Source organism: Schistocerca americana, chromosome 11 (assembly GCF_021461395.2).
Source record: "Schistocerca americana isolate TAMUIC-IGC-003095 chromosome 11, iqSchAmer2.1, whole genome shotgun sequence".
NCBI lineage: Eukaryota > Metazoa > Arthropoda > Insecta > Orthoptera > Acrididae > Schistocerca > Schistocerca americana.
This window is the reverse complement of record NC_060129.1, coordinates 156,287,294-156,305,594: the sequence shown is the minus strand read 5'-3', so window position 1 is coordinate 156,305,594 and position 18,301 is coordinate 156,287,294. Positions and strand designations below refer to the sequence as shown.

At 42.9% G+C, this 18,301-nt stretch overlaps 1 protein-coding gene across 2 annotated transcripts in view; it reads left to right on the top strand.

Moving 5' to 3' along the window:
* LOC124554036 (TD and POZ domain-containing protein 1-like) overlaps window positions 1-16,666 on the top strand; it is a 55,987-nt gene extending 39,321 nt beyond the window's left edge. For both annotated transcript variants that reach the window (XM_047128071.1, XM_047128072.1), the window contains exons 2-4: window positions 7,218-7,791; window positions 11,212-11,358; window positions 16,260-16,666. In XM_047128071.1, the coding sequence (XP_046984027.1) occupies window positions 7,229-7,791; window positions 11,212-11,358; window positions 16,260-16,647 (1,098 nt within the window). In that variant the 5' untranslated portion in view covers window positions 7,218-7,228 and the 3' untranslated portion in view covers window positions 16,648-16,666. The remainder of the gene's footprint in view (window positions 1-7,217; window positions 7,792-11,211; window positions 11,359-16,259) is intronic.
* Window positions 16,667-18,301: the final 1,635 nt, after the last annotated feature.

The following is an 18,301-nucleotide window of genomic DNA, read 5'->3' as shown; positions in this document are numbered from 1 at the left end:
GTAACCGGAACACTTACGTAACCGGAACACTTACGTAACCGGAACACTTACGTAACCGGAACACTTACGTAACCGGAACACTTACGTAACCGGAACACTTACGTAACCGGAACACTTACGTAACCGGAACACTTACGTAACCGGAACACTTACGTAACCGGAACACTTACGTAACCGGAACACTTACGTAACCGGAACACTTACGTAACCGGAACACTTACGTAACCGGAACACTTACGTAACCGGAACACTTACGTAACCGGAACACTTACGTAACCGGAACACTTACGTAACCGGAACACTTACGTAACCGGAACACTTACGTAACCGGAACACTTACGTAACCGGAACACTTACGTAACCGGAACACTTACGTAACCGGAACACTTACGTAACCGGAACACTTACGTAACCGGAACACTTACGTAACCGGAACACTTACGTAACCGGAACACTTACGTAACCGGAACACTTACGTAACCGGAACACTTACGTAACCGGAACACTTACGTAACCGGAACACTTACGTAACCGGAACACTTACGTAACCGGAACACTTACGTAACCGGAACACTTACGTAACCGGAACACTTACGTAACCGGAACACTTACGTAACCGGAACACTTACGTAACCAAAACACTTACGTAACCAAAACACTTACGTAACCAAAACACTTACGTAACCAAAACACTTACGTAACCAAAACACTTACGTAACCAAAACACTTACGTAACCAAAACACTTACGTAACCAAAACACTTACGTAACCAAAACACTTACGTAACCAAAACACTTACGTAACCAAAACACTTACGTAACCAAAACACTTACGTAACCAAAACACTTACGTAACCAAAACACTTACGTAACCAAAACACTTACGTAACCAAAACACTTACGTAACCAAAACACTTACGTAACCAAAACACTTACGTAACCAAAACACTTACGTAACCAAAACACTTACGTAACCAAAACACTTACGTAACCAAAACACTTACGTAACCAAAACACTTACGTAACCAAAACACTTACGTAACCAAAACACTTACGTAACCAAAACACTTACGTAACCAAAACACTTACGTAACCAAAACACTTACGTAACCAAAACACTTACGTAACCAAAACACTTACGTAACCAAAACACTTACGTAACCAAAACACTTACGTAACCAAAACACTTACGTAACCAAAACACTTACGTAACCAAAACACTTACGTAACCAAAACACTTACGTAACCAAAACACTTACGTAACCAAAACACTTACGTAACCAAAACACTTACGTAACCAAAACACTTACGTAACCAAAACACTTACGTAACCAAAACACTTACGTAACCAAAACACTTACGTAACCAAAACACTTACGTAACCAAAACACTTACGTAACCAAAACACTTACGTAACCAAAACACTTACGTAACCAAAACACTTACGTAACCAAAACACTTACGTAACCAAAACACTTACGTAACCAAAACACTTACGTAACCAAAACACTTACGTAACCAAAACACTTACGTAACCAAAACACTTACGTAACCAAAACACTTACGTAACCAAAACACTTACGTAACCAAAACACTTACGTAACCAAAACACTTACGTAACCAAAACACTTACGTAACCAAAACACTTACGTAACCAAAACACTTACGTAACCAAAACACTTACGTAACCAAAACACTTACGTAACCAAAACACTTACGTAACCAAAACACTTACGTAACCAAAACACTTACGTAACCAAAACACTTACGTAACCAAAACACTTACGTAACCAAAACACTTACGTAACCAAAACACTTACGTAACCAAAACACTTACGTAACCAAAACACTTACGTAACCAAAACACTTACGTAACCAAAACACTTACGTAACCAAAACACTTACGTAACCAAAACACTTACGTAACCAAAACACTTACGTAACCAAAACACTTACGTAACCAAAACACTTACGTAACCAAAACACTTACGTAACCAAAACACTTACGTAACCAAAACACTTACGTAACCAAAACACTTACGTAACCAAAACACTTACGTAACCAAAACACTTACGTAACCAAAACACTTACGTAACCAAAACACTTACGTAACCAAAACACTTACGTAACCAAAACACTTACGTAACCAAAACACTTACGTAACCAAAACACTTACGTAACCAAAACACTTACGTAACCAAAACACTTACGTAACCAAAACACTTACGTAACCAAAACACTTACGTAACCAAAACACTTACGTAACCAAAACACTTACGTAACCAAAACACTTACGTAACCAAAACACTTACGTAACCAAAACACTTACGTAACCAAAACACTTACGTAACCAAAACACTTACGTAACCAAAACACTTACGTAACCAAAACACTTACGTAACCAAAACACTTACGTAACCAAAACACTTACGTAACCAAAACACTTACGTAACCAAAACACTTACGTAACCAAAACACTTACGTAACCAAAACACTTACGTAACCAAAACACTTACGTAACCAAAACACAATGCAATAATAATTTTCCAAAGTACTTTTTATTTAGTCAGAAATCTGTGGTAATGAAATGAAAGAAAATTCCGAAAATTAGATTTTATGGACCTGTACTTCTGGTTGTAGTTTAAATTGATACTATAGATGAATCCCTCACAGTCGTCCCTTAGGTAAAAATTTATATCTCCGAAAGTAGTGAAGTTATTCACTTGAAATCAGCTGTGCCAGCGTGAGAACCAAAATTCTGCTCTCCTCCCAGCTCTGTGGTAAGCTACGCTTTCGATGTAAGATGACAATTCGTAATAATTAGCTACATTACAAACCCAGAGAGTGCTTGAAAAAGTTTTCATATTTTCATATAGCTGACATGGGCAGTTTCATCTGGTTGTTTCATTTAACTGATAAAACTGACCGAGTGAGTAAACAGTTGATCAGCCACTCACGTCTTGCTGCATCAGTGACTGGCCGTCATCCGTGTACTGCTTGCCATGGAGTGAATCCTTCGTTGGACCAAACAGACGGAAGTCAGAAGGTGCGAGATGCGGGTTGTTCAGCTCTGAGTGATCCACCGGTCACCTTGAATGAGAGCACGTTCCCACATCGCAGGAGTCACAGCCGTCTGCAGCTGGCCGACACGCAGGAGGTCAACCAGATATGCACAACCTTGCTGCAACGATGGCGCTGCTAGGCCAGGCGTTGATCACCAGTAAGCCCTTCTGACGCTGACAGACACCTCGCACTACGACTCGCGGTGCTTCTGTTCACTGCCAAATCTCCTCAGACATTCTGCAAGCGGGTATGAAGATCTCTGATGCTCTGGTTTTCATCCGAGAGACACTCAGTGACAGCTCTCTGCTTGGGTCGCACCCCCTTTATGGACGCCATTTTGGAGGCTACATACGGTGCTGTCAGCTGTTGGAATTTCATGAAGCTGTAGGGGCTGAAGTGGGAATATTCCACGATGTCTCATAAATTTCACTTTTTCCAACAGAAATTGGCCAAGAAAAAAGTGTAGCGTTGCAGTTCGAATGCCCCCGTAATTTTGTAAGTAGCTCAGTTGGACGATGATTGTGCTTATGTATTTTAGTCTGGGTCCTTGATCTTGATGTGGCTAGATTCTTCACAATCCCTGTCTTCGTCTCAGCATCTGGTAGCAAGAAATGCGTGTGTTTGAGAGTAGCTCCTCCTTAGATTTCTCCGTGAGGTCACTGCAAATTTGTTTAATATCGTTCTCGGCCGAAAACACTAAAATCTTATTGTTATCTGAGCTGCACAGTGAAGTCGCTACCACAGCCAGGACAGACACACAGCCAAACCAGTTACAGAAGTACTGGCCTGCACGTCAACTTGTTCCGAAAATGACGAAGAGATTAAGGAAATGCTTTTTGAGAGAAAAGAAATTGGTCAGATCGTTAAACAAGATGAAAACTTGAGATGGGGCACTCGAAATCGATAGTCGGAATACGAAGCGGAAGAAAAGTTGGAGGAGAAAAGAACTGAAGTAAGGGAATGAAAGGGGAAGCTGTCCGGCAGAATTTTGCACTGAGCATAATTTAACCACTAACAGTTTGTTTGAATCATGAAAGACAATTGCGTACATGACAGGAGTCAGAATGCACCTCACTATTTGAGACATACTATATAGTCCTAATATTTACTATTACTTAACAAATGAGATTAATGTGCTCGGATCGAACCTTCTCTCATGACTCTGGAAGTTGCGAATGTCCATTCCAATCAGCTGGAAATTTGTTTCCTGAACCAGAGATTACGAGTTGCAATTTTCATGTTAATCAACGACGTGGAAGAAAAACGAAGAAAGACATTGTCATCTAACAATGTATCCAGAGTACGATATATTATCTTACAAATATTGGATAATGGTTGGCTGTCTATTCAGAAAATACTGTCTGAAAAACTAGAGTTTCGTCGATTATTTGACTTTCTGGACCAGTTGGTTGATAAAAAGACCAGATGCCATCAGACATGTGGAATTACAGTGGAAGGCCCCATCACATCGGAAACGCCTCTGAGGGGTGGAAGAAAGTTATCTACTAATATCAAAAGCTCAGCCAAATGTTTACTCATTAATAAAAACCTTCAAGAAGGTTGATTAATTTCGAATTTGGATGGAAAAAGAATAAAGAAGACTGCAATTCATACTGATGAGGCGACTGTAAAGATTCCAAATTGATGGCACCGTGAAATCGTTTCTAAGTTGTGTGACCCACACACGGAAATTACACTGTAGAAGGAAACATCACCACCATTGGAAATTATATAAATATTGAAAAGTAGTTTAATGCACGTCGTACTCATTGGAAAGCTTGTAAACAACTTTAATGATGGACGAAATGAGACCACTTCCTCATGGTTTTCCTGGGAAACGACACACCGACAGCTAAATACCTGTTGCAATTTGTGGAACATTCGGTAATGAAGACCGGTAGGGCTACCTTAAAGGTCATGCCTCTTCTAGGGCACCAGCACGGCACTCCTATTGAGAGAGACTCTATGAAGAAAAACCTGTGTGGGTGGACAGCAAACGGAAAACCGGTGCAGAAGACACAAATGACAAGCAGCCACATCCACTCATTCGCCCTCTGTCTGCAGACCACTGCACGCTGTGTGGTCGAACCACTGTCCTCCCGAATGAGAGCCCAGAGTGTATCACCGCCGCTTCCTGCATACCCAGTCCACTACTTGCATTTCACGCACGTTTCTCTGCCGGTTACTTGGCGCAAACACGTACGAAGATTGTGTCTCCAAAATATGCTGAAGGTGATCGGGACCATGGCTATCTGTCTACTAATAATTCAGACACGATCCCGCTCAGTATCTTGGCAAATTTGTGATTATCTAGAAAACCGTTTGAGTGAAAGGCTCTGCGGAAGCTCAGTGTAAACTACTGTCGCATTGCGAGTGTCACAATAAAGTAGAATACTACACCACTGATCTCAGGATACATTAAAGATTTATAAGACAATGACGTCTGTTTCTTAGATGAGGAACATGTCGATGCTCGAAGACCGTATGGAAATGTAAACGGCTTTACAGTTTTTACCACTTCGTTTGACATGCAGCAGCACTTGGATGTAGGAAAATGCGGTAACAATACCTGTAAACAACAGTAAAAAGTCGTTCATTATGCGATTACAACGCCAGTGTCCAAAGTTTTGAGCCTATAACACTGAGTGCATACTTGGAATGGGGAGGGGAAAAAAACAAAAAACCACAAAGCGATATAAAACGGAAACAAATGTACAACTAAGGAGGGATGGGGAAGGAAGACTTGGGTTGGTCGGGTGGCTTCCAGAAGCCTGCAGTGTACGTGTTGGCCTGCGACCCTGCGCTGACCTCCGGCGCTATGCTCTGTACAGCACTGCCTCGGCGTCTCCATCCACGTCGGGCTGCCGTGACAGAAGCCTTGGGACGAATTCTTAGGCGCTCTCCTGGCACCGTAACGGTCCGGAAGACGTCTTTCGCTGGTGGAATGGAGATGCTCATTCGGCACGACGCCGTTCTCGCGAAACCCACTTGTCTGAATTTACGAAACCAGTTTACACTGTAGGGTGTGGAACTATTTCACTGACTCCGTCGTTTGCCCCTCATACGACCAGGAGAGTCAAGAGTGATGTCGGAGCTGTGATAGAGCTTACTTTGGTTTAACCATGACGTATCTGTCACCTAATAACTATACGAACGTTCTGTGGGGCAAAGATGCTATATAAACACGTCCACGCCAAAAGGAGATACAAATATATATTTGTGGGAAAGTTCCACAACACACGTTCTGGAAATGGAGGTAACGAGTTTAATTCCTAAACTGCTCAACCTGGAAATACCTGGGTACACCATAGCTTGCAACATTCGGATAAAATGGCGACGTGATTTATGATTGTATTATGCAGCATTCTTTACAATGTAGGTGGCCGCTGCATCTTTTTCTGAAGAAAGAAGATGCAGATATCGATCTGTTCAAAGGAGAGTTAAAGATACCAATGAATTTAGACTCTTACAGTGGTTCAAAACTGTTCAAATGGCTCTGAGGACCATGGGACTTAACATCAGAGGTCATCAGTCCAATAGAACCTAGAACTACTTAAACCTAACTAAGCTAAGGACATCACACACATCGATGCCCGAGGCGGGATTCTAACCTGCGACCGTAGCATGCGCGCGGTTCCGGATGGAAGCGACTAGAACCGCTCGGCCACCATGGCCGGTCAAGTTTAATCGTGCCTACCCTGAGAAATTCACCGAGGAAACTGATTTCTGCATTACATGTACATTGCTTCTGATCAGGTGTCACGGATCTGAGGAACCTGAGATAAGGAGGAAGAAAATTTTTCTCAGAGGTGCCACGAGCTTGGATTTAAATATAAGTCCTGTAACTTTAGTGCTGAAAGAAGTTTGTTGTTTTGCCATTTTTTTGCTATGACATAAATAAACCATCTTTTGACTGAGAGCGATAACATTTTTAGAAGGTGAAAGCAGTCTATCGTAGCACCGCGCTGGTAGTTAAAAACCTTAGGTGATCACGAAGCAGTACGGACCCTTGTCATTTGAAGGAAACTGGTGACGTTGCAATTGATTTAGGGTGTACAACACTTTAACAGCTGTTGTTTCATACAGGTATGCATGCGCCTCGTACAAGTGTTGAGGGTGCAGTGTGAGGGCTGCTCAGTGGTACTGTGTTTCAGGACCACCCACCATGTCGGCAGTTACGGAGGTTCAGAACACCACAACCGAGGCCCTGGCCGCCCTGGTAGACGGGGGTGAAGACGCCCTGGTGACATTAGTGGCGGGCGAGACGAGGGTGGCGGCTCACAGGGCCGTTTTGGCAGCCGCGAGCCCCGTGTTCGCAGCGATGTTCGCGCACGACATGCTGGAGGCCAGCTGCGGCCAGGTGAGCATCAACGACGTGGAGGGGCCGGTGCTGAAGCTCCTGGTCGCCTACGCGTATACCCTGCAGGCCCCCCAGCTGCCCGACACGGCCCCCCAGCTGCTGGCGGCGGCCGGGAAGTACGGCTTGTCGGCCCTGAAGGCTGCCTGCGAGCGGCAGCTGATGTCGCAGTTGGCCGTCGAGACCGCAGCGGCGACGGCCGTCACGGCAGTGAGGCACTCGTGCCCGGACGCCACCAGGGCTGCCGTCGCCTTCATAAAGGACCACCTGCAGGTGATGGCCACGCGGGGCTGGGCGGACGCTGTGCTCGAGTACCCGCAAGAAGTCATTAAAGTCAGCAGAATGCTCGGTGAGCCACCAGCAGAAGCCAGGTAAGCACGATTCCCTTTTTGGCAGTGCTACTGTGAATTTGACGTCGTCCTTGCTTTGTTCGTCGTGGGTTTCTTTGCTGCCTACATTGCATAGCACCTTAACGTCATCTACTTACTGGTCGTCGGTCACGATGCTAAGTCTCTCATTGTTTACACTTCTTCTGCTTCTTACCAATTTCGCCTTTCTCTGATTTACTCTGATTCCATATTCTGTACTCATTCGACTGTCCATTCCATTCAGCAAACCCTGTAATTCTTCTTCATTGTCACTGAGGGAGTCAGTCATCAGCAAATCTTATATCATTTCACCCTGAATTTTAATTCCACTCTTCAATCTTTCCATTAAATTTTGCAAAGCACTTTTAAAATCTGATTCTGATCACCATTATTTTCCATACCGACTCCTGCTTGTTCTTCTGTCACGCCATCGGACAAGTTGTTCCAATCAGCGAGGCCTTCAGTGTACTCTTTCCAACTATCCGATCTCGCCTCTGTATTTAACACTCGAATTCCCATTGTGCTCTTAATGTTACCACGCTTGCCTCTAATTTTGTGGAAGATTGCTTTGACTTTTCTATATGCTGCGTCAGTTGTCCCAAGAATCATTTCTTCTTTGATTTTTTCACATTTTTTGTGCAGCCAATTCACCTTAGCTTCTCTGCACTTCTATTCATTTCATCCTTAAGTGACATATTTCTCTATTACTGAATTTTCCTGAATATTTTTGAACTTCTTTCTTTGATTGATCAACTGAAGGATTTCTTATGTTTTCCATAGTTTCTTCGCAGTTAGCTTCTTTGTACCGACGTTTTTCCTTCCAACTTCTGTTACTGTTGTTGTTGAAGATATCTATTCCTCTTCGACTGAACTACCTATTGAGCTGCTTATTATTGCAGTATCTGTAGCCTCAGAGAACATAAATCTCATCTCTTCTTTCCTTAGTACTACTGTATTCTACTTCTTTGTCCATCGATGGCTCCTGACGAGTCTCATAAAATTCAGCCTACTCTTCATCACTGCTAAATTGTTATGACTCTATATCTACTCCTGGGTATGCTTTACAGTCCAATATCTGATTTCAAAATGTTAGACTGACAATAATATAGTGTGACTTTAAACCTCCCATATTTCGGTCCTTTTCCAAGTATACCCCCTTGTCTCAAGATTCTTGAATAGACTATACCAGCTATTACTAGAATAAATTTACTGTAGAGCTTAACTAGCCTTTCTTCTCTCCTATTCCTATTATCAAGTACATATTCTCGTGTAACCCTTTCTTCTACTCCTTCCCCTACCATTACGTTTCAATCCCTCCATGACTATTACATACCTACCAAATTACCTGTTCAGTATCCTCATACTTTTTCTCTCTCTTCACCTTCAACTTGTGACGTCATCATGTATAGCTGAACTATGCATGTTGTTGGTTTGCTTTGATTCTCACGAGAAAATATTTATACTCGCTTTCTGCCCTGCCTTTCTATTGATACTGAATCCTACTGCTATTGCTACTACCCTATTCTCATGTGACCAGAAATCCTTTCCTTCCCTTTTCTTTCCTTTCCGCGTCACTGACACCCACTACAGCTAGATACGTCCTCAGCATTTCCCTTTTCTTATTTTCTAGCTTCCCAACCACATACAAATTCCTTACTTTCCACATCACGACTCGTAGAACGTTGTCCTTTTGTTGATTACTCAACTTTTTTCCCATGGTCACCTCCCCCTTGTGCCTCCTCGCCTGGAGGTTTGAATGGGGGACTAGTCTTGCCAATGGAGAGTCTGTACAGCACAGACTTATTGAATCACATGCCTCATTAACGGACGTTATGTAACTTTATGCAATGGTTTACATTGGCTTCTGTATCCTCACGTTGTTGATCATTGCCAATTCTTCCTCATTAAGGACCAGTTTCCGACTTCAAGAGAAAGAGAGTGCCCTGAACCTCTGTCGGCCCCTCCGCCCTCTTTGGAAAGGCTGTTGGCTGAAAGAGGGTGACACCTGATGCTGGAAGTCTTCAGACACCAATGCTGATGATTCTTATTCAAAATTTAAGCGACTGTGAGGTTCAAACCCGGGACTGAGGATTTTCCTGATTACTAAAAAAGACGCTACCCCTAAGTGACTGGCCCCAAAGAGCAGGGTATGACTCCCTGAGATATCCAGTAAAGCAGGAGCTATGAGCGCTGGGGCTAGTCATGCACACTGGGGGCAAACAAGAAGAGAATAATGCAGCCAGCACAGTAACATTGTCACACTCAATGCTGTGCCTTACAATCACATTTCCTTCTCGTCTCTGTTCAGCTATCGCCCTGAATATTTTCCGTGCATTCCCTTTTACAAAACAGACAGGAAATCTCTGCCCCCCTGTCGTGTTTGAAGTTCCCTGTGGCGTTACCAGAGGTCGTCCACGGAATCCTATGAGTTTTCCTGCTACTGGGATACAGCAGATTATATTCGCTGTCCACCTACAGGTGTACGACATATCTCCCACAACGTCAGTATTGATGTGACGTTTTCATCCAGCTATCATTTGTTGCCTCTGTCTCTTAGATACATTTACTCGATACAAGTCTATTTATTTCCTTTTCAACTGTTTTTAAATCCATATTCAATAGACTACAGGTTACTTCACAAGTTGGAACCATTGTCCATCAGATAAAATTGCATACACGGCCTAATCCATTTTTTCTTTTAATGGTTGTCTCTACTGCAAACTGCTTAACACGAAAATTGTTGTTCAAGAAGCACATCACCACTGCTGCCTTTTCAATAAATCGAATTGTGGAGACATTACATGCATATATACAGTTCTATTTGCTTTTCTCAAATGCAGATTTTGAATATACTCTTGATAACTTTTATAGCATAGCTCTTGTAATTCTTGTCCATCTTCGTCATTCCCTTGGGCTTCACATCAAACAGCGGCTGCATATCCATGACCGTATAGTTTCAACAGTAAGTTGATAGCCCAACTTATCAGTTTGTTTCTCTCTCTCTCTCTCTCTCTCTCTCTCTCTCTCTCTCTCTCCCCTTCCAGTGATATAATTCAGCATCCATATCAGTTTTCAAATTACCTCACAACCAAAAGTAGCGGCCAGTTGACTTTAACTGCTTCTAAATTCTGTCTGATAGTTGTTCTGTCAGGGCAGCAAAATTCTTGGCCCTTATGTTTGGGATTTGGTTTGTGCTTCATTTTGAACAATTTGTTGTTTTGCATCTTAAGCTACGCCAGTGGGGAATATAGCAGAAGTAGTGCAGAAAAAGACCAGTTAATTGGTGGCACAGTCACGTTAAGTGACAGGCTGGTGTTGTTGGCACTGTGTGTTCTGTTGCCCCGGTGGACAGTCCCTCAGCTGTACCGCCTGCAATGAGCCCCTGTGTGAACGCACCCACCCACACAGTGTTTCTCTGTGCAGCTCGCCGACCGCCACAGGGGGCGGGTCCACCCCCAACTCTGACAGTCAACCCCACAGCGGCCACAGCCGGACTCCTGCTGCAGCTGCGCCTCCCACATCTGCCCGACACACCCCTCCACCCGATGACGCAGCCGTCTCTCGCTTCCGGTGAGTTGTGTTGCCACACGTGCCCAAGTCTTACCCTCACAGTACTGCTTATTTTGGCATTAACCAGCCGATATAGTAAATAAAATAAAATACAGATTCCTTCAGTTTTCGGATAGAGGTTACAGTTGCCATTAAACATTACTCCTTTCTCACTTTTTTGGCTATGATATTTTGAAGATTGAGCACATATGCAGAAGATTTCTCGTTCTCTGTATTTGCAGTGAGAATTACGTTCAGTTCAGAGTCACTCAACTGTAGTTACGTAGGAAGTGTCCCATACAAATCATACCCATTCTCAAAGATTCTTTATATATTGATGTGTTGAATCTAGATTTTGTTTTGAGTGATGTTTGTGTGTCTTACAAATTGATTCTGAATTAATTGGGTGTGGAAACGGGATTTTTCACACAATTCCAAACAAAACTTATGTGAATGGTTGTAGATATAAGTTATTGAAGACACTCAGGAAGAAATGGCGAAAATAAGTTAAACAGAAATAGAAGTAATGACAAAAAAGTCATTTAGTACTGGAATGAGGATACAGCTTGTTTTGGGTATGTCTTAAAATGTAATTCGAATATTCCTTAAATGGTTCCCTGGTCAGTTACATCTGTAGTGACTATTGGAAATCTGTGCCGCACTGTAACAGGAACCCAGATTTGCTGCTTATTGCAGGCAGTCTCCTTGACCAGTAGGCTGCCTGAGCACACCTCCACTTCTGACTCAGTGTCTCATCGACACTTCCACTAGAGTTTATCCCGGGGGACTTGTGGGAAGAGTAGCAAAAGGAAATCGAATCGGTGGATGTTACCCTACTGCAGAGGATGTGCATGAGAACCTCTGGTGGTAGTGTTAGCAAATCATGGGTAAAAAACATCGTCGACAATGGTAATTCCATCTACGCTAGCAAACGCACTCAGCTGGTCTAATGGTTGAGGTATCTGCTCTCGAGAAGTGAGAAATGCAGTGGGTGTGGCTGAGTGGAGATGCGTACAGCACTGTATGGCTCGTGACTCTTAAACAAACTCCTGCAACTGATGGATGATGGTCACCAGGTGTGATGAGTAGTGGATTTGATTCACCGAGGAGAAGTTTTGCCTAATTCCATGGTATAGTTAACTTTTATTTTTAGAAAAGAGCAACCGACGTGGGCAAAGATAGTTGGTCCTACTGAAAATATATATATACATAACCAACAGCAGAGTTTCCACAATGATGGTGCCACTACAGCGGAGTTACTAAATACAGTTTTCCTAAATTCCTTCACGAAAAAAGGCAAAGTAAATATTCAAGAATTCGAAACCAGAACAGCTGTTACCATGAGTGACATAAAAGTACATATGTTAGGTGTTGTGAAGCAACTCAAATCACTTAAGAAAGGCAAGTCTTCTGGTCCAGATGGAATACGAATTAGGTTCCTTTCAGAGTATGCAGACACAATAGTGCCTTTCTTAGCAATCATATACAACCGTTCACTTGACAGAAGGTCTGTTCCTAAAGACTGGAAAGTAGCACAGGTCACACTAATACTCAAGAAAGGAAATAGGAGTAACCTATTTAATTACAGACACATATTACTGACCTCAATTTGCAGTAGGATTTTGGAGAATATACTGTACTCGAACATTATGACTCTTCTTGAAGAAAGTGACTTATTGATACATAACCAACACGGCTTCAGAAAATATCGTTATTGTGCAACACAGCTCGCTATTTATTCCCATGAAGTAATGAGTGCTCTCGACAAGGGATCTAAGATCGATTCCATATTCCTAGATTTCCAGAAGGGTTTTGATACCATTCCTAACAAGAGACTATTACATGGTGTATACGGCCGGAAGATCCGGGATAGCCCCAGGAATTTTTTCATCCGCAAGAAAACCGGGAAAAACGGGAATTTTCTAGAATCCCTGGAGTTTTTCATTGATTTAGTTTTCAGTTAATTTTTTGTCATTTTGACTGGTAATAACAGATACTCTAACAAAGGACATTACTGTATCCCGCTACTGCTGACTGCAGCAACAAAATATGAACGAGGGAATGAAATTTAAATTCCAAAGGAAATGCTTCATATGTAAACAAAAAACACACGGTGCTCATACAAGCGTCTGCTAACAGCAAAATGTGTGAAAGGCTGTAGGAAGACAATGCAGTGCTTCGTAACAACAAATTACCTCCGATCAGCGTGACGTCACAACTGTTTACATCAGATTCATTTAAGCAGTTACGAGCGGAATCACGGGCATGCGCAGTTGAGTCGCGTCTGAGTAGTACCTTCTCCTGCTTCTGGAAACAGGAATGTCGCTGTTGGTTCTGTACGCAGCAAACCGGACTATCTGAACCAGGCGGCAATTTCGGCGGCGAGGGGGGGGGGGGGCGCAAATTTGTAGTGTTGAGGAAAAATAACCTTGTTTCACAAAGCACCTAGCATCTAGAGCACATTGGTCTATCGATTATTCAAAAGAGTTTGAAGCTCATCCCTGTCGCTTTTTGAACATTTTTGATCACATTCTAAGTTGATTTCTGAATGAATCATAAGTTGATTTTTGAATGCGTGCATAGTGTACGTGATGTACCTGCCAGGGGACTCCTCGTCGCATCAGGAAATAAACTTTCCTGCAGACAAAAGGGGACGGGGCTACACGAGCTGAGCGGAATAAAGCCTCACGGGTGATTTTCTTTATGATGCGGGAAGTGGCAATTGGCACCAAACAAAGAAAAGTGGGGGGGTCATCGACATGGGTCCTAAGAGAAATGCGCTAAATTTTGGGTACACGATAAATCGCACAAATTTAAGGGCTGTCAATTCGACTAAATACCTAGGGATTACAATTACGAGCAACTTAAATTGTAATGACCACATAGATAATATTGTGGGAAAGGCGAAACAAAGACTGCGCTTTGTTGGCAGAAACTTAGAAGATGCGACAAACCTACCAAAGAGAGCCTACATTACACTTGTATGTCCTCTGGTGGAATATTGCTGCGCGGTGTGGGATCCTTACCAGGTACGATTGGCGGAGGACAGCTAAAAAGTGCAAAGAAGGGCAGTTCGTTCAGTGTTATCGCGCAATATGGGTGAGTGTGTCACTGATGTGATACGCGAGTTGGTGTGGCAGTCACTAAAACAAAGGCGGTTTTCTTTGCGGCGAGATCTGTTTACGAAATTTAAATTGCCAGTTTTCTCTTCCGATGGAAAAGATTTTGTTGACATCCACCTATGTAGGGCGAAATAATCAACATAATAAAACAAGAGAAATCAGAGCTCCAATGGAAAGATTGAGGTGTTCTTTTTCCCACACGGCATATGACAGTGGAATGGTTGAGCAGTAGTATGAAAATGGTTCATTGAACCCTCTGCCAGGCACTTCAGTGTGGATTGCAGAGTAACCATGTAGATGTTGATTCCCTCCTGTATAGAGATTAAAGTACTTCCTGCTTTGATTGACCAAGATAATCAGCTGCAGATATCGACTTTGGAATCCATTGAACATTTAAAACCCTCCTGCACCTCAGGCAGGCAACAGAAGCACACCCATTTCGACTGGCAGTCATGGAAGACACAGAGATTTAGTGTTGAAATTATATCAGGAGCAGGCAACAAACAGAAATTTTTCAATTTTCGTGCATACAAGTCATGCGGGTAATAACGCGTAATTCGGCGCAGGAAGTACATACTTACAAGTAAAGAAAATTTTAAAAACGCTCAATATAAGATGACACACACCTACATGTGGTACATGCACACTGAAAACATCGATAGTGTCGAATTGTATACTTGGTATCGAGGATAATAGTATTAATTATGCAGCACATGCTGATATCAAAAGCAGTATGCTCCATAGAGAACGTGAAACAAAGGAGAAAACAATAGAACGCCAGGATGAGATGCAAGACTTGGAAAGGTAAGAAGTGGGGAAATGTTTATGATGCAAACACAACAGGTTATGTTACAACGAAAAAAGTGAAAAAGGAAGCAATGGACTTACAGCACACACAATAACAAACTAGGACAATGACAAGCAAAGAATAAAGTTTTGGGGGACGAATCGGTAGCTTTCAGAGAAAGTAGGAAAAGATCAAATAGGTAAAAACAGGGCCAAATAGAAATCCTTGGTTAATGCAGGAGATACTGAGTTCAACTGTTAAAAGAAGAAACTATAAAAATTCAGCAAATAAAGCAGGCAAAAGGAAATATGAATGTTTAACAAATTATTGACAAGAAGTGGAAAATGCCAAAGGAGGACTGTGTAGGTGTGTGTGTGTGTGTGTGTGTGTGTGTGTGTGTGTGTGTGTGTGTGTGTGTGTCAGGGAGAGTCGACCTGGTGCCCTTGTTGTATTTTAAAGATGTCGACCAACTTATTGTGTACGAAGCAGTGACTTTTATATTTTTTGTCGGTATTTCAGAAAATTTCCGTGTTACTGGTCTGAATGACTTGGCTGTCTGGTGAGGAAATTGTATTTCAGTACTTACAGATAGATGCGTTCAGTTTCTAGTGTTTTCTTCGTAAGTGAAAGAAGGAATTGGTACGCAGAGAAGGTAGTTTTAGGGGTGTGTTTGAATGTAGATGATGGATTGGGTAGCAACTGCATGCCGAGGTGAAAGGAGGCGGATCTGTGGAGTGAATTATGAGGAAAACCAAATGAATTTGTTAGGAGATGGAGTGCACCTATTTTTAATGGGAGATGGCTGAAGTTTTTGATTATGGGCTAGTGCTGTGGATCTGTCTGTAATACGCTGGTTAACCCGTATCGCAGAAGCGAGATTTCTAGATTTGTGACTTGTCGCTCGGAAGAAGTGTATTCCGAATTGTTTCGACAGTTTTGTGGCTGTTACAGTTTCTTTCATTTGGTGTGTGTGTCTCGATAGTAGAGAGTAAGTGTGTCGATGTTTTGTGCAGGAGCCTTTCTGGGGCAGAACGAAGCAGGAAACTGAGAGAGGCGGCTAAGAAAGTGGCGGTGGAGGAGGTGCGGCTATTACTGGCGGCTGGGGCGGACGTGGGGGCAAGGGACGTGGACGGAGAGACCGCCCTGCACTGGGCTGCACTGAGAGGCCACGCGGCTGTGGTGCGGCTGCTGCTCTCTGCGGCGTCCGACCCCGACGCCAGGGATCAGTGGTGGCGGACGCCGCTGCACTGGGCGGCACGGAATGGCCACGCAGAAGCGGCGGCTGCGTTGCTGCAGGCCGGAGCCGACAGGGGGAAGACGGATGAAGATGCGGACACCCCCCTGGACTACGCCAGGCAGCAAAACCAACACCATCTCGTAGAGATGCTAACACAGCGTTAATACGTACCACTAGAGGAAATGTCATCATGTACTTCATTGTACATGATATTAAAATAAAAAATTGAAAAAAGATCGCTTTCTCTATTCATTTGTACCTTTTGCAGTCCACACAATTTCACCAGTAACACCACAACTACTGCAACAACAGGAGATATCTGTAAACAAACGTGACAAACCTTCCTTTTGAGAATTCACTCTGTAAAACATTTCACAAGCAATTTCTGCAAAAGCTCAGCAACAATTGACAAATACTCCATCATTCATAAACTTCACTTCTCTCTCCCTCTCTGTCTTGCGTTTCTCGTCCCACATACAATATTCAAACAGCTTACAAGCATACGGCCGACGTCTCTCACAAAACGTAAACACCCAATCTCTTCCGAGAAACAAATCCGAGAATAGCGGTTGTTGTGTAACACGTCGCCCAGCCGCAATAACGTGACTTCTTCCCACCAGTCCGCTACATTACCTAATTACTGCAAACTATTTGCTAGCAGTGTCTATGTTGCTACATTACATCACTGCGAACTGCGCCATACTCAAATTACTGCCATATAAGCTGTTCACTTAGAATGTATCTTCACTTCCCACTTCACACTGAATTCAGTTCTTTGCGTGCACCGCACAAGTACTTTTCGTGTTTAACTGTAATGTCACACTGGTAGCAGTACTCACACCACATCATGCTCACACCATCTGCAGCCGTCTTGCCAGCTCACCTTCAAATAAAGACAATTGAAGATCCACCTAAAGTCATTTCTCTCCCACACACCTCACTTGCTGCTCTTACAGAACAAACTACCATCTCTCAGGGAATTATACTCAATCGCGTGAGACATGCATCCAGTAGTGGAAATATACAGGGCGTTTCAAAAAGAAAGAGCAGATTTCAAACATTTATTTCTCAAAAACTACAAATGATAGAAACACAATTCCAACGGTCCTTCACTCAATATGAGTACCAAATGTTACACAACAAATATCAAAACTGTACCTCAATATGAGCACCATTTGTTACACGACAAATATCAAACCGGTATCTCATTTCTTGCCACACACGACGCAACTGGTCTTTAGTTACCGAATTCACGGCCGCAACAATTCGATGTCGTACCTCTTGAAGAGTAGCGGGCATAGGTGGGACATAAACACAGTCCTTTATGTACCCCCACAAATAAAAATCGCAGGGAGTAAGGTCTGGTGACCTGGGAGGCCACAGACGATGACATTGATCTTGTGCTCCTGCTCTTCCAATCCACCGTCCTGGAATGGTGTTATTTAGGTACCGTCGTACAGGTTCAGAGAAGTGTGGTGGGGCGCCATCTTGCATGAAGATGAAGTGATTTGAATCTTCCTGAAGTTGAGGAAATAGCCAGTTTTCTAACATGTCCAGGTAAATGGTTCCTGTGATAGTTTTCTCCATGAAAAAGAAAGGTCCATAAACTTTGTTTACCGAAATTGCACAAAAGACGTTAACCTTTGGTGAGTCTCTTTCATGTTGAATAACGTCCCTCGGAGTTTCACTCGCCCAAATTCGTACGTTATGCCGATTAACTTTACCAGAAATGTGAAACGTTGATTCATCTGAAAAAATTAATCGTTCGGCAAAATTGTCCTCTTCCATGTCCTGTAGAATTGCAGTTGAAAATTCGAA